At 54.8% G+C, this 13,471-nt stretch overlaps 1 protein-coding gene across 1 annotated transcript in view; it reads right to left on the bottom strand.

The window, feature by feature from the left end:
- KAZN (kazrin, periplakin interacting protein) overlaps nucleotides 1-6,781 on the bottom strand; it is a 97,730-nt gene extending 90,949 nt beyond the window's left edge. Inside the window, exon 1 of the mRNA XM_040645802.1 lies at nucleotides 6,267-6,781. Within this exon, the coding sequence (XP_040501736.1) occupies nucleotides 6,267-6,276 (10 nt within the window). The 5' untranslated portion in view covers nucleotides 6,277-6,781. The remainder of the gene's footprint in view (nucleotides 1-6,266) is intronic.
- Nucleotides 6,782-13,471: the final 6,690 nt, after the last annotated feature.

Raw genomic sequence — 13,471 nt, 5'->3', positions numbered from 1 at the left:
CCTCTCCTTCCCCCACTCCCCGGGGAGAAAACAACACCAACTGACGAACAGCAAGCAGGTTCGAGGTCTCGCTGCTGCAGACCCAGTGTGCAGCTCGAATACAGGAATGAATGGAGCTCAGAGCAGAGACCCCGCACGTGAACGGTTCGGTGCAGGCCCAAGGCTTTCTGTTGGTCTATACATCACAGGCTCAGTCAGCCTCCTCCTGCCCTACTCTCTGGAGCTGAACTTCTAGATCTTTTCTCTTTCTTCTTCCGACTCCACAAACTCCAAGCCTGGGATGTCCAGGCCTGAGGCTGGGACCCCTTTTTCGGACGCATCTGAAGTAGTATGCTCACTCACGGCTGCTCGAGGGGAAGGAGAACAGACACGTGTCCCCGGGGTATATGGAACTGGCGGGGTAGGGGATGGTAAAACACAACACAACACAACACACGTGCCACAGTTTGTGCTTCCACGGCCGGACAAAGCTGCAGACAGTAGGCCAAATGAGGAGCAGGTGTTTGCACTGTAACTCGACTTGGAATAAGAAAAACCCCCGTGTCCCGTGGGCGTGCTGCTGTGTCCCCCTGGAACTGCAGGCTGCTCACCAGGCCAGTGAGGTCACTCCTTCAGGGGTGGATGGCACAGAGCTACACATAATCCAGGCACCAAAAATAATAAAAAAATCCAAGGCAGGCTCTTGTGCTTCTTCAGCCATAAGGCCCTGGACAATGAAGCTCAAACCCAGGAGGCCCAAGGACAAGGGACAGCACCCCTCTGGTCCTCTGGCAGGTCAGCAGTTCGGTCAGCATGGCTCCAGCAAAGGCCACAGGCGAGGCCAAAGAGTGTTCAGCTAAGATTCTTTCCGTAATCATGAAAATTAACCCAGGATAACCCCACTGCCCAGGAAGTTGTTCCTGCCCCCAATCTCCGGACAAAGCTGTAAATCTCCCTCCAAATGAGCATTTTCTCTGTGTGCACACCTGCAAAAAGCTCATTTGGGGGAGGCAGGGGGGAAAACCAGACCCCTAACCTGGGCTGGCCTGGCCTGGAAGGTAGGCAGCTGAGTCAAACATTTCCAGGCAGACACTCAATCTCCTTTGTCAATGGGTCTGCAAGTAACGCATTTTCTCCACCTTCGTCTTCCTCTTTTTTGTAATCTCCCGGTTGTATGAAAATGTTCACAGGACCTCTTGCCAAGGGGCTGTTTATTTGACCATGGATGCTGCTTAGGGACTGCAAAAGGAGTGCGTGAACTTGGCACTGGATGTTCCTTTTGACCTAGGGGCTGTCAGCCAGGGGGCGGTTGGTGCATGGAAGCTGCAGCAAAGGGGAAAGAACGGTGTCCTAACTCCACAGCCCTGGCCTAGGCTACTGTCCGGCCCCACCTGTCCTAACGTCAGCCCGTGGAGTCTCTAGCTGTCTCTCTCCCCGCCTTGCTCCCAGTGCGTGCCACTGATGTCTTCAGGCTCCTGCTGAGTCCTCTTAAACAACATCAGGGGAGCCGGGAACACGCAGCTCAGTGTGGGGAACACTCTGTCGGAATGAGAGATGTGTGGCTGGCCAAGCCGGGCGGATCAAGGCAAAGCGTCCTGTCCGCCCCCTACCCCCAGCACAATCTGCTCTGTCCTGACAGGGAAGAAAGACACCGGGGGAAATGAAGCTGGGGTGCAGGAAGGCGTATGGGATCCTGTGCCCTGGCGGCTGTCTTCTCGTGTCAGAGGGGCTCTCGGGTCAACAACACGGATTTAGTGTGGAGGATCTTCACACGGCAGGACGCGGGCCAACGGTGATGCTACAATGAGATCGATTTGGGGCTCCATATAAAGGTGAATGCTTAAAACTCATCAAAATTAGAGGGGCTGGAAAGGAAGAGAGTTTCCAATCCTGGAAGGCATTTCAGCTCAGGAGGACTGGACATCATGAGTTAATTCGTCCTCCTTGCCCCAAATTCTCTAAGTTAACTATATCCCCACAATCTGGAAGGAAGCAGCGCCACAGATCAGGGACCCTGCCCACCTGCCCAGATGCAGTGGATTGGGCCAGGAGAGTCACCTGATCCAGGGTCTGCCGAACTACTGGATAGGAAGGGACCAATCAGATTCTCTCTCCCAGGCATTAAAGGGTTGCAAGAATGGGACCCTGGCAGAGGAGTAAGGCTGGGGAAGGCACCTGGGGGAGAATCCCTGGAAGAGGAGGGAGGTGGGATGGAGAGGGTACTGCCCCAGGCTCCCATGTCCAGACCCCACGTGGCCAGCCTTGGACTTCTCCAGGTTGCCTGCTCTGTCCTTAAACAAGCCCTGCTCTGACTGGAGCTCCTCCCCGTAAGCACTTTCTCACACCCGAAGCCCTAGAACATCCCTGGTGGGACACGCCGCAAGCAGGAGCAGGGCCCTCCCTGCAGGATGCGGGGCTGGGCCAAGGCCAGGCTGTCACTGGAACCTGGCATCAAGCCCCAGGACTTCGCCAAGGCCAACTCACATTCCCACTGTCTATGGGGGTCACGCATGGCCTGGGCTCCCCATGCCTCTCCTATCATCACTGCTCAGCACAGTCCCTTGATCTGACCGTATGCCACAGACAACAAGGCTCAAAGGCCAGTCACAGCCAAGACTCTCAAAGCCCCAACAGGCCAAAGAGTGCCGGGTGGGCATACGCGCTCACCTACACACACGTGACCCTATGGGAAGACGCTTCCGATACTGCCAATGCCAAGCCCATGCTTAATAAACATTTCATTTATTTGCAACCCCTTTGAGATGGCTTATTAATAAAGCAGTGGCTTTACTTATTAAGTACCTACTGTATACCAGGCCGTGCGGGGTGGGTTTCATCATTTCCAGGACAGGATGAGGAACCTGAGGCTCAGAAAGATAAAAGCAGCTTCCCCAAGAGCCCCGCGCACAGACTGCTGCCCGACACCCGCCTCCGAGTGGGAGTCAAAGCCCTAGCAGATGCTACCTCCAAAAATTCTCCCCTGACAAGAGCTTTCCCTGCCCCAAGGACTTTATCTCCCACTGATCACTGATTCTGAACTTGTGGTATGGGGACACCTGTCCGGTGCGCCTGTGTATCTCCAGCATCCACCTGGCAGAAAACTAACACGAATGATGCTTACCGAGCACCCACTATGTGCCAAGGCCCGGGCTAAACGCTGTGCATAAATCATCTCATTTAATCTCCATGAAACCTCTACCAGGTAGTGACAGCCTCCCTAATTTACAGATGAAGACACCGAGGTTCAGAGGGATTAAGAAGCTTGCTCACGGTCCGCACTGCTGGAAGGATCCGCACACAGGCAGTCTGGCTTTCTGGCCCCGAGCACTTGGTCCGCGCCTCCGATGTCCCCACATTCACAGCCCTGGGTCCACGTGCTTGTGTTAGAGGGGGAGCTCGTTCTCGCTCCCCCACAGGGCAGACACCCAAGGAAATGCGGAACGAGCACCTACACCCTGAACAACGCCAGGCACAGAGGCGAGCTAACCACCCCTTTCTCTAAATTCGTACCTTCGGGCTGCCCGCTCCCTGCCTTGCTCGGCAAGGTAGCATCTGTCTGCTGGGGATGGATTCAGGTCATCTCTAAGGGGAATCAATCAGTGCTTTCCAGGGAGATGGCCAAGCTCCACACGCAGCCTGGAAAATCTGACTCCCGACGGAGAGGCTGAGAGAAGCCAGATGCCATCTGGAGTGCCCAGGGACCAGCTGCTGCCGCTGACCTCCGTGTGCTCAGCAACATCGGGGATGTGGCAAGAGGCTGGCAAGGGGAACATCACCTCATGCATTTATGCGGGCCCACCAGGGAGCAGGCACACGAATCAACCCCACCCAGGCCCCTGCTCGGGAAGCTGACAGAGGCAGGGGTCCTTCTGAAAGCCCATCTGGGGCGGATGTGACAAAAGAGGTATACACAGAGGGCTGGAAGGGAGAAAAAGAAGGGGTCTTAATTACATAGGAGCGGGAGACTGAGAAGGAAGCGGAGAGCTGGTCCTTGAAGAGAGAGAAAGAAGAGAAAGAATGAATGATTAATAGAAGAGAACACCGAGCTCCTCCACAGGGGTGTAGAACAGACCCTGGCCCATAGTAGCTGCTCAAGAAACCTCAGAGGGTCCGTTCCTTTCAACCTCATGACACCTTGCGAGGGACACAAACCCGCAGCTGCTGGAGGAACCAGCTCATGCTCCGCAGCGCTCAGCTCCCGCGTTTGCCTCTGGGCTTCCAGTCCCAGTCCATCCTCCCTGCCTTTCCTTTGGCTAACACCCCACGTGTGAGTTTCACTGGGGGCTCACAACCCCCACCCCAACCGATTCCAGGGCAGGGTGCAGACCTGGACCAGGTGATTGATGGATTCAGGGCTGTCACATATCTATAGCTAAACCAATGATAATCAGTCCTGGGATTTCTGGAAATATTGAGAGTGAAAGATTTTCTGCACTGGAATCCTAGAAAGGTAAGTGTGACTTAGACTTGTGAGGGGTCATTTTTGCCACCAGAAAGGATAATGCCCAAAGAGATGAAAGGAGGGCTGGGAGATGACCTCATTTGAGCAGCTGGATGCAGCTATGCCTGAAGCCAGACTTATCTCTATTTCAGTTATGCAGAGTTATTGATTTGCCTTTCTGTGAATCGGTTTCAGCTGTGTTTCTATCATTTGTGACTCCACAGGCCCTGCAACTACATGGCTCTCTGGGCAGGTGGAAAGCAAGTAAGAAGTGCAAACAACACAAAGTCTGTTCATTAACAGGTTTTGAGCAGTAAGCATGGACCTCTCTCAGCCTCAGATGCCACTCTGAATGACGGCGATCATGCGTCCCTCCCTCCTAGGGTGAACGGGCAAGTCGCTGAACCCTCCTGCAACCTGTTCTCTTTAGCATGTTACAGCCAAGAGCGGCAGGACACCCACAGCCCTGGAAGGGAATCCCCAGCTGTCAGGGATGCCTGTGCACAGTTCCCCCACACCTGAGCCTCTGGCTGGAGTTTGCTGAGCTGCCCCATGACCCTCCCACTTCCTAAGGGCCCAGCCCAAGCCCTGGGAGGCAGCCATGGGGAGCTCCCTACCAGGGCTGGGGGCCTGGACAGAAGGGGTATGCTTGGCCTTTCAACGGATCAAGTCCCTCTGTGACTGCTCACTTCAGTCCCTGCCATGCCCCAGCTGAGGACGGGAACGAGGGACACTGCAGAGTGCATGGCACTGGGGACAGGAGAGTAATGGCTACTGCGGGCTCCGGTCGGACTCCAGCTGGACCTAGGGCTGAATCTTATTTTCTTGGCTTCCTGGCCCTATGGCCTGGGACAAGTTTCTTTACAACCTGGTGCCTCAGTGACTTCATCTGTAAAATGGGGTGATTAATGCACCTAATTTATTTGGGTTGTTTAATGTAGTCCCTGGGTCAGGTTCCCCTGCATGGTAATCACCCGCATGTACAAAAGTGACGTCAGGCCTCCGAGGGCACGTTTAAGGTGACATGGGGCACGGAGGGGAAGCATGAGTCCCTCTAAGCACACAGCTGCTCAGAGCACTGGTTCATCTACCTGGCAAGTGGCAAGTCTCCGAAAGGGACCCAGGGCACAGGACCCGTGAGTCAGCCCAGGAAGCAGGAAGGCAGAGCTGGCTGAGGGACAGCGAGAGGGCGGGGCTCTGCCCCAGAGGTGATCAGGGTTGGCCGCAGACAGAGGCCCAGTCACCTTGGAGAGGCGGTCACACAGGGACACAGGGGGAAGTCCCTGACGCCTACCCCACGAGCCTGGCATGAAGAGAGGGAAGAGGAGCTGCGGGTCATTTCAAACACCCCAGCAGCTGCTCAAACACACAACCCAACCTCGTCTTCTTCTTCTTCTTTTTTCAGTTGTATTTGTTTATTGGAGAGAGACAGTGTATGAGCGCGGGGGAAGGGCAGAGGGAGGGAGACAAGAAGTCTTCTCACCAGGTCCCAGCCGCCTCAAGTGCCCAGCTAACCAGAACTCTGGCTTACATTTGAGGACAAGGAAGCAAACACTGACAAGACTCAGCAGTGCAACGGACTCTTACTTTCTTTCCCGAGCAGGGCAAACTATGGGGCCAAGGGGCTCAGGCTCTGACTTAGAACCCTAAGGGTCTATAGAAGCCTGATTCCAAAAAAGGAGTCATCCGGGCTCCATGTGCCCGCTAACCAAAGCGGGGAAGCAGAAAGGCATTTTAGGACATTTTCAAGGACACCAAAAACAGAGTCTTCAGTGTCTAATTCTCTGAAAATACCCGACTGGAAGCAAGCAGGGAGGGCTGCGTTTGGGGCGGGTCTGTGTTTTACCTATGATCATATCCCTGCTGCTTCAGAAGCATTCTGATCCAGGCAGGGCACCACGAACATTCTGCAGGACGAATGAAGAAAAGAACGCTGGGGGCTCTACCACGCTCAACGATTCTGGAGACTGAAACACAAACTGAAACACTTGTTTATAGAGACACAGTGACCAGGTGACAGAGGACGAGGACAGCTGGAGAAGCAAACAGACTCATCACCTTACACCTCAGACCCAGGCTGAGAACGAAGTTGGGTGCCCACGGGGCACAACCCAAGTCACATTCTTCACCTGTCCTCTTCCTGCCTCTATCTTTCAGCTGCCTCCAAATTCCAGAAGAAAAAAGGGATATAGTTACTGACCCCTGAAAACCCGGACAGTGACTGGCGGGGCTGCGGCTGTTCTCCAGGTGCTGCCCTACCTGCCCGGTGAGGCTCGTCCAAACGTGTGGCAATAGGAGGGCCAGATTAAATTTCTCGTAAGGTCCTGCCAGCTCAAACATTCGTGGATGCGCGTTTCCTCCCCGCTGGAGCATTTCCTGGAGCCCGGCTCTGCGCTCCGGGTGAACACGGGAGGAGACACACGTGCAGGTGCTCTGTGGTCCCCGCCCCCTCAAAGGTTACAGTTCGGAGGAGAGCCCCGGGTTACACTCAAGAAATGCTCACGCGGGCCCTGGTCACAGCTACACTGTGCTCTGGGTGACAAAGGCCCATGGCAATGCAAGGGCTAAGCACAGGGGGTGGAATGAACAAGAAAGGCTTTGCGGAAAGGCCGGGGGCCCAGGACAGGGTGGAATTTGGAGTCAGTGTGGGGTGGGGAGGTAACAGAAGAAAGAAGGAGAAGGCGAGGGGTGGGAGTGGCAAGCAGGCTGGCTCATGGGACAGTGAGGAGACGCAGAGCAGAGGCTGTCGAATGTTCGTGGTCCCCAGCACTAAGCCCAGGCCAGCGTGGGTACTCCACACCTGCCAGGTGGAGGAACCAGGAGCCCTGGCAGACCCGGAGAGAGGTTGAGGGAGGTTGAACCTTCTGGTTCAAGTTAAGGGTTCTAGACAGAAAAACTCTCCTCCAGAGTGTAGGCACCAGGAGGGTAGAAATGGTTTGGGTCAGCTTGTCAGCCCCAGGCACGCAGTCACGTAAGTATCTATCCAGGGACTGAGTGTGAAAATATTAGCGGGTGTGATTTTAAAAAGGTGCTCAGCAGGAGTCCGAGGTGTGGGTCAGTCCGAGCATCAGCGGTTGCCCAGAGACACAAACGAGCGGGGAGAGAGCAGGGCCAGAAGATCCGCGAAGGTGGAGGGGTCAGAGGCCAGGCAGGCGATGCCTTAGCTGCTGTGGGTGCAGGGGTTCCCCCAATGGGGTGGGGGGCACCGTGTGCCATTGAGCGGCAACAGCTGAGCACGGCCGGCATAGCTGAGTGTCAACTCAAATGGGATACGGACAGCGTACCGACCATCCTGGTTTGCCCGGGACCGAGGGGTTTCCCATGGTACGGGACTTTCAGTGCCGAAACCGGGAAAGTTCTGGCAACCCAGCATGAGTTGGTTACCTGAGGCACAGGTCTGCCCTCACCAGCATCCCAAGGAGAACAAGACCGCTGGTGGTACAGGAATCTCCTTTGGTGGAACAGGGAAACTGAGGCTGAAAGGGGAGTGACCTGTGGGAGGAAGGTCCCACAGTGGGTAAGCAGCATAGCCAGCTAGAACATTCTGGCCTCCACTTCCCTTGCTTTCTCTGCACGCTGGGAAGACGTGAGACACATAAGTGCTGTCTGCTGAGCACAGCTGTGAGCTGTGCCAACTTCCTCGGAGCCAATGGACACTGGGAGGGGAGCTCCAGTGTTTCCGTCCCCAAGAGGGGTCCCAGGGAAATGGGCCCATCTGGCCCTCTGCTCTTCTGAGATTCTGGCCCAGGATGAGCAGGCGGCCACCACCTGGGACCTTGGGGGGGATGGGGGTGCTGCTGGCTGCTGCTCTGCTTGCCTCCCCTATGACATTGCCATTATGGCCACCCCTGGGGGAAGGCCAGGATCCCCAAAGGCCTTTGTGAAAGTCAGACACATCATGTAGCCACACACCCTGCAGTCCCTGCGTTTAGAAGGGTCTTGGCAGCTCTGGGCAGCCAGTGCAAGAAAGGGCAGGGTCCAGGGGAAGTGGAAGGGGCAGGAAGAGGGAGGAGAGGACGGAAGAGGAGGCTTGGGGGGAAATTTAAGTAGGAGCTTCCTAGAGCAGTCTTGCTCAGTGATTGGCCTGCATCAGCATCCCCTTAGGTGGCTGGTTAAGACCCAGACTGCTGGGCCCGCCCCCAGTTCCCGATTCTGCAGGCCTGGGCTGGGCTGAGAATCGGCACCATTAACAAGTTCTCAGGATAGGCTGACGGTTGCTGGTCTTGGCACCCCATCTTGAGAACCACTGGCCTGGAGCACGGGCTTATGGGGGTGGGGTGGGGGTAAGGGACCACAGCACGTGGGTGTTGATGGGTCATCGGGGGCTGGGAAGACCCACGGAAGTAAAGACGGAAGATGCTGGAGGCCTTGGTCCTCACACTTCGGAGAGGGTCAGAATCACAAGGCGGCAGAGGGTACTTGTTTCACATGCAGATTTGTGGGCCCATCCCCAGATATTTTTGACTGCCCGGCTCTGCTAGGGCGCCCAGGAACTTAAAAGCACCATAAGCTCTGAGTGATTCTGACGCAGGCAATCCAGGGGCCACAAGGAGCTCAGCAGCCTCGAAGTGCCACGGCGGAAACACACGTTTCGCAGGCTTCATGAGCCGTGATGGGCCACAGAAACATCTGCGGGCTCCTGCCCTGACTCAGGGCCAGCTGCGCCCCCTGATACTGGAGCCACTAGCCACATGGAGCCTTTTACAATGAAATACAATGTGAAACTCAGTTCTGCTGTCATACTAGCTACATTTTAAATCCAGTGGCTTCCATATGGGACAGAAGAAATCTAGAACGCTGCCATCTTTGCAGAGTTTATCAGACAGCTCTGGCCTGGACAGATCACATTATGTCTGTCTCTGTTTCCCTTTCTAAAAAAGGGGGTTCCCTCCCCTGTCTTTCCCAGGGTGCAAGGGAAAGAAAAGACTCCACCAAGAGTGACCTTTCTAGCCAGCACTTTCTAGCCTGCTGGTGGGAGGAGGCGGTCCAGGTTGGCCGGGCAGCATCCGTGTCTGCCCCAGGACCCAAGAGGATGGTTCTTCTTCCTTCTGGTTGGCTGCCAGTGCCAGATTCCCCAGGGCAATGAGGAGTCCTTAGTAGTTAGCTTAGTAATCACAAATATGCTATGGAAAACAAACTCATAAAAGCCTGAGCAATTCCCCTTCAAAGAAAGCGACACCAAACAAAACCAACCACGCACGAGAAGGTATGGGCAACGCATCACAGTGGCAGAGGTATTAACAATAGAGGTATTAACAATGAATCACGGAGAAAAGGTAACTGAATTGATTCCTTCCCCAGACCTTCCCAGCACACATGTGAGATGCTCATGTTTTCCAGGAAGGAATCGAAAGAACACTGGAGATAAAGCACTGGGGACAGGGGATCTCTGCAAGTGTTCCAGGACTGGCAGTGTGGGGGCAGGGACGGACAGTCTGTGAGGGGTGCAGGGTCCTGCTGTTACTGCACCCAGTCCCTACGTTAGGCAAATGCGTAGACACAAGGCAGCATGGTGGGTAACCGGGGGCAGGGGTGGGGGTGGGGAGTTCTTACTCAGTGGGTACAGTCACTGTTTGGGACGATGAAAAAGTACTGGAGATGGAGGGTGGTGATGGGTGCCCACACGGACGATGTATTTAACGCCACGGAACTGCACACCTAAAAATGGTTAAAATGGTCAATTCTGTGTTATGTAAGTTTTGGTGCAAACAAAGGGGAAAAAAAGTGCAAGGTCTGAACTCCACCCTCGACCTCCTGCGGCTACCTTGGAGGTGGGCCTCAGAATCTGCATTTGAGTCCACTGACCCCGGGACTCAGCTCTTTGCTGGGGATGCCTTGTGCAGGGGAGGGCTGGACAAGCATATGTCTCGCTTTCTAACAGATTCGGGGACTGTGTGTGCCTAGGCAGGGGTGGGAGGGGGCCCTGCGGCTGGAAAAGGAAAAAGCGAGAGTGAGCTAGGATGTCTGTATACCTATTGTCCACTTCAGGACGCCTCTGGAAAGGGAAAGGATGCTGCTAAGATCGTGTCAGGATGCAGGGGGTAAAGCGGAGTACAAGGCCTCCTGATTTTCTTACTCTCAAATTAACCCAATCCCAGAAAGGCAAGGGGCAAAGACGTTCTCAAAGTCAGGTCCATGGCACCCTTGCATCAGACTTACCCAGGGCACTCAATAAAAATACCGATTCTGAGCCCCTCCCCAGACCTATGGGCAGAATAGGGGTGGAGCCCGAGGATCTGGATACTGGCAGGGACCCCGGACCACTGTCATCCTGTCTGACACCCCCTTTAATGAGTCAAGAGGAATTAGGGAAGGGGGTCAAGAAGGAAATTCCCCCGTTTGCCAAGATACCATGTGTATTTGTGAGTTTGCACATCTGGCCCTGGAAACCCCATGGCGTCTTGAAGTATGGGCCTTTTCCTCACTCTGGGCCTGTGTCCTCACTCTGTGGAGAGAGCGAATAGACTCCATCCCCGCTGGGTCGGACCTCCTGTCAGGGGCTGGCTGGCCTCCCTGGATTCTGGCTGGGCAGAGGGGTGGGGTAGGTAGTCTCCTGGAGCCAACTGAGCAGCTCTGGGCCCCAGGGGCCCTCACTCCCAGCTGCCTCTGGCTGACTGGAAACCAGCGTGTCAATGATGCCAGGGAGAGAGTCCCATGACGCCCAGTGTCGCAGCCTCTGCCCGGTGCCCAGGTGGCCCTCAGGGAACCGTCAGCTGATGAAGGAAACCAGAGGGAGAAGCAAGGGTCCTGGGGCAGACAGCATGGCATCCTGGAAGAGCCAGTGACTACAATCTCTGTGACCGCTTCAAGCCTCAGCCGTGTCACCTTTAAGAAGGGGAAGAGGCCAGCTGCCTTACAGGGGTGGGAGACGACCCACAGGCACGCAGGTAACCAAGCGCCTGGCTCCTGGGCGGCCCTCGGTAAACGCTTCTTCATCATGAAAAGGACCTTCCCCAACAGAAATATACATTCTTCCCTGCCTGGGTACACAGGACTTCAAAGTTAGCAGTGCCCCGGTGAGGCAGAGCCGGGCGGGTATGGAAGAAAGCAGACAGGAACTAGCAGCTGCTGTTTTTACTTCTCTCCGGGCCCCCGGGGAGAGCTTTCTGAAGCTTCTGTACAATTAAAAGGTACTGAACACACTCCATGCCTCTGATAAAGTTACAGCCCCAACTAGGTGGGAGCCGCGCCAGCCTCCAGATCCAGGTAGCAACAAAAGAGGAGGCTGTCAGTACCCGCAGATAGGCCACCAGGTGGTGGGCGTCCCCCCCGCCCCCCGCCCAGTGGCCCCAGAGCCCAGCACACAGATGGAGGGTGCACGCGGAGGGGCGTCCCCTGGAAACCACCAGCTCCCCTTGGCCATAGCCCCCAGGCTTGACGGCACCCAGCTTGGGGCAGGACTCGCCCACCTGTCTGTCCTACCTTTCTGGTTGTTCATTTCTTCCAAATTCAGGGCCGCGACAGCACCTTTTGGGCCAATGCCACTTGTCGGGGGCTCTGAGGACTCGCCACCACCCGTGTCTTCCAGCTGGCTTCTCTTGAAGGCATCCAGACAGCAGACCAGAGAAAGCACGAAGTCCCCACCTTCACGGGGGCTGCCCCAAGGGGCACAGAAGGGGTGGTCCTTTTGAATGGGAGTCATTCCTGCCTCTCCCCCTCCTGGACAGGCACTCCTCTGACACGCTCGACGTGAAATGCATTTGCGGAGAGTAAATTCATAAACAAATAACGACACACACAGGCACGCACACGCACACACACACCTTGTAAACACGGCTTGCCATCCTCTCTGGAGTGTTCATAACCCTTAGTGACTCACAGCAAACACGGCATCCCCACAGTGCTTGCTTCGGCCGGCTTTAATGATACGTCGCCTGCGCTTATCTGCCGGGGCTAAAATGTGTGTAAACACCAATGTACCTGATTTTCCACTTTTGTCAACTGGCTGTGGTCTGGGTGAGAGGGGGCTGGGTCCAGGCTCCTGCTTACCGCCTTCCTTGAACCGTGCGTTCAAGTGACTCTTGAAATGATTAAAAGAGAAGTAAACTCTTCTTTCAGAACGGCTGGAGGGTCCTAACAAATCCTCCAGTTAACTCAATGGGAATATTACAAAGAACACAAGGCATGCATAATGACTACTATGGAAATTTCCTGATTACTTAGAAGGCCAAATCAGCAGCTACCAGTCCTTCGGAATCAGCCAGTCTCATCAAACCCCACTAGCTCAAACTCCAAAAAAATTAAAAAAAAAAAAAAGTACACAGACATATACACTCAATTTCTTTGGACTCTGGAGAAATGGGAATCTTCCTCCCTCTTATGGCACTGGTAGCATTGGGCTCCATGAGTAGGAAGGATGCTAACCACGCAGATTCCTATCCAACAACTCTGAAGTGGGTAACAGGATTCCCATTTTATAGATGGGTAAACTGAGGATTGGGACGTTACCTAAGTTGCTTGGGGACACACAGCTCGTAAGCAGAAGAGCTGGCGATTCAAAGCAGGGTGTGTCTGATTCCAAAGCTGGTGCCCTGGACCCGCTGCCCCTCTCACTGAGCAGTCACACAGGGGTGAGGGTGCGAGGCCGCAGGAGAGCTCCCTAGGGAAACCAATCGGAATTGTTTTCGAGAGCGGAGACTTTCACTCCTGGTTGGCTAGGACAGCCAAGCCCCAGCTGTCTCTATCCCACTCAGGTGGCCAAGGACGCCCACAATAAACCCCAGTGGTCCTAGTGGCTGGCCTTCTAAGAAAGTCTCCAGTTCCAATGGGGAGATTTAATCTCACTCTCAACCCTGCGGAAACCCTTTCCAGAAGGGGATAATGCGAGGCCAACCTATTGCTGAAATTGCTAAAGACACACAGATAAGCAAATGCTTGAGTTGCTTAAAACAAGGAATGTCAAGGAGAGGACAACCCCCACCCCCTCTTTTTAAAGATAAAAATTTAAAGAGAAAACGGACCTGAAACGTCATGTGGGTCTACGTTTTAGAGATCGATACAAGGTCTTTCCACAGTGGGTCTATGATCTGGGACCCCACAATCAAGTCCTGG

This window comes from Ursus maritimus, unplaced genomic scaffold (assembly GCF_017311325.1).
Source record: "Ursus maritimus isolate PB19 unplaced genomic scaffold, ASM1731132v1 scaffold_32, whole genome shotgun sequence".
Taxonomy (NCBI): Eukaryota; Metazoa; Chordata; class Mammalia; order Carnivora; family Ursidae; genus Ursus; species Ursus maritimus.
This window is presented reverse-complemented; position numbering and strand designations above follow the sequence as displayed.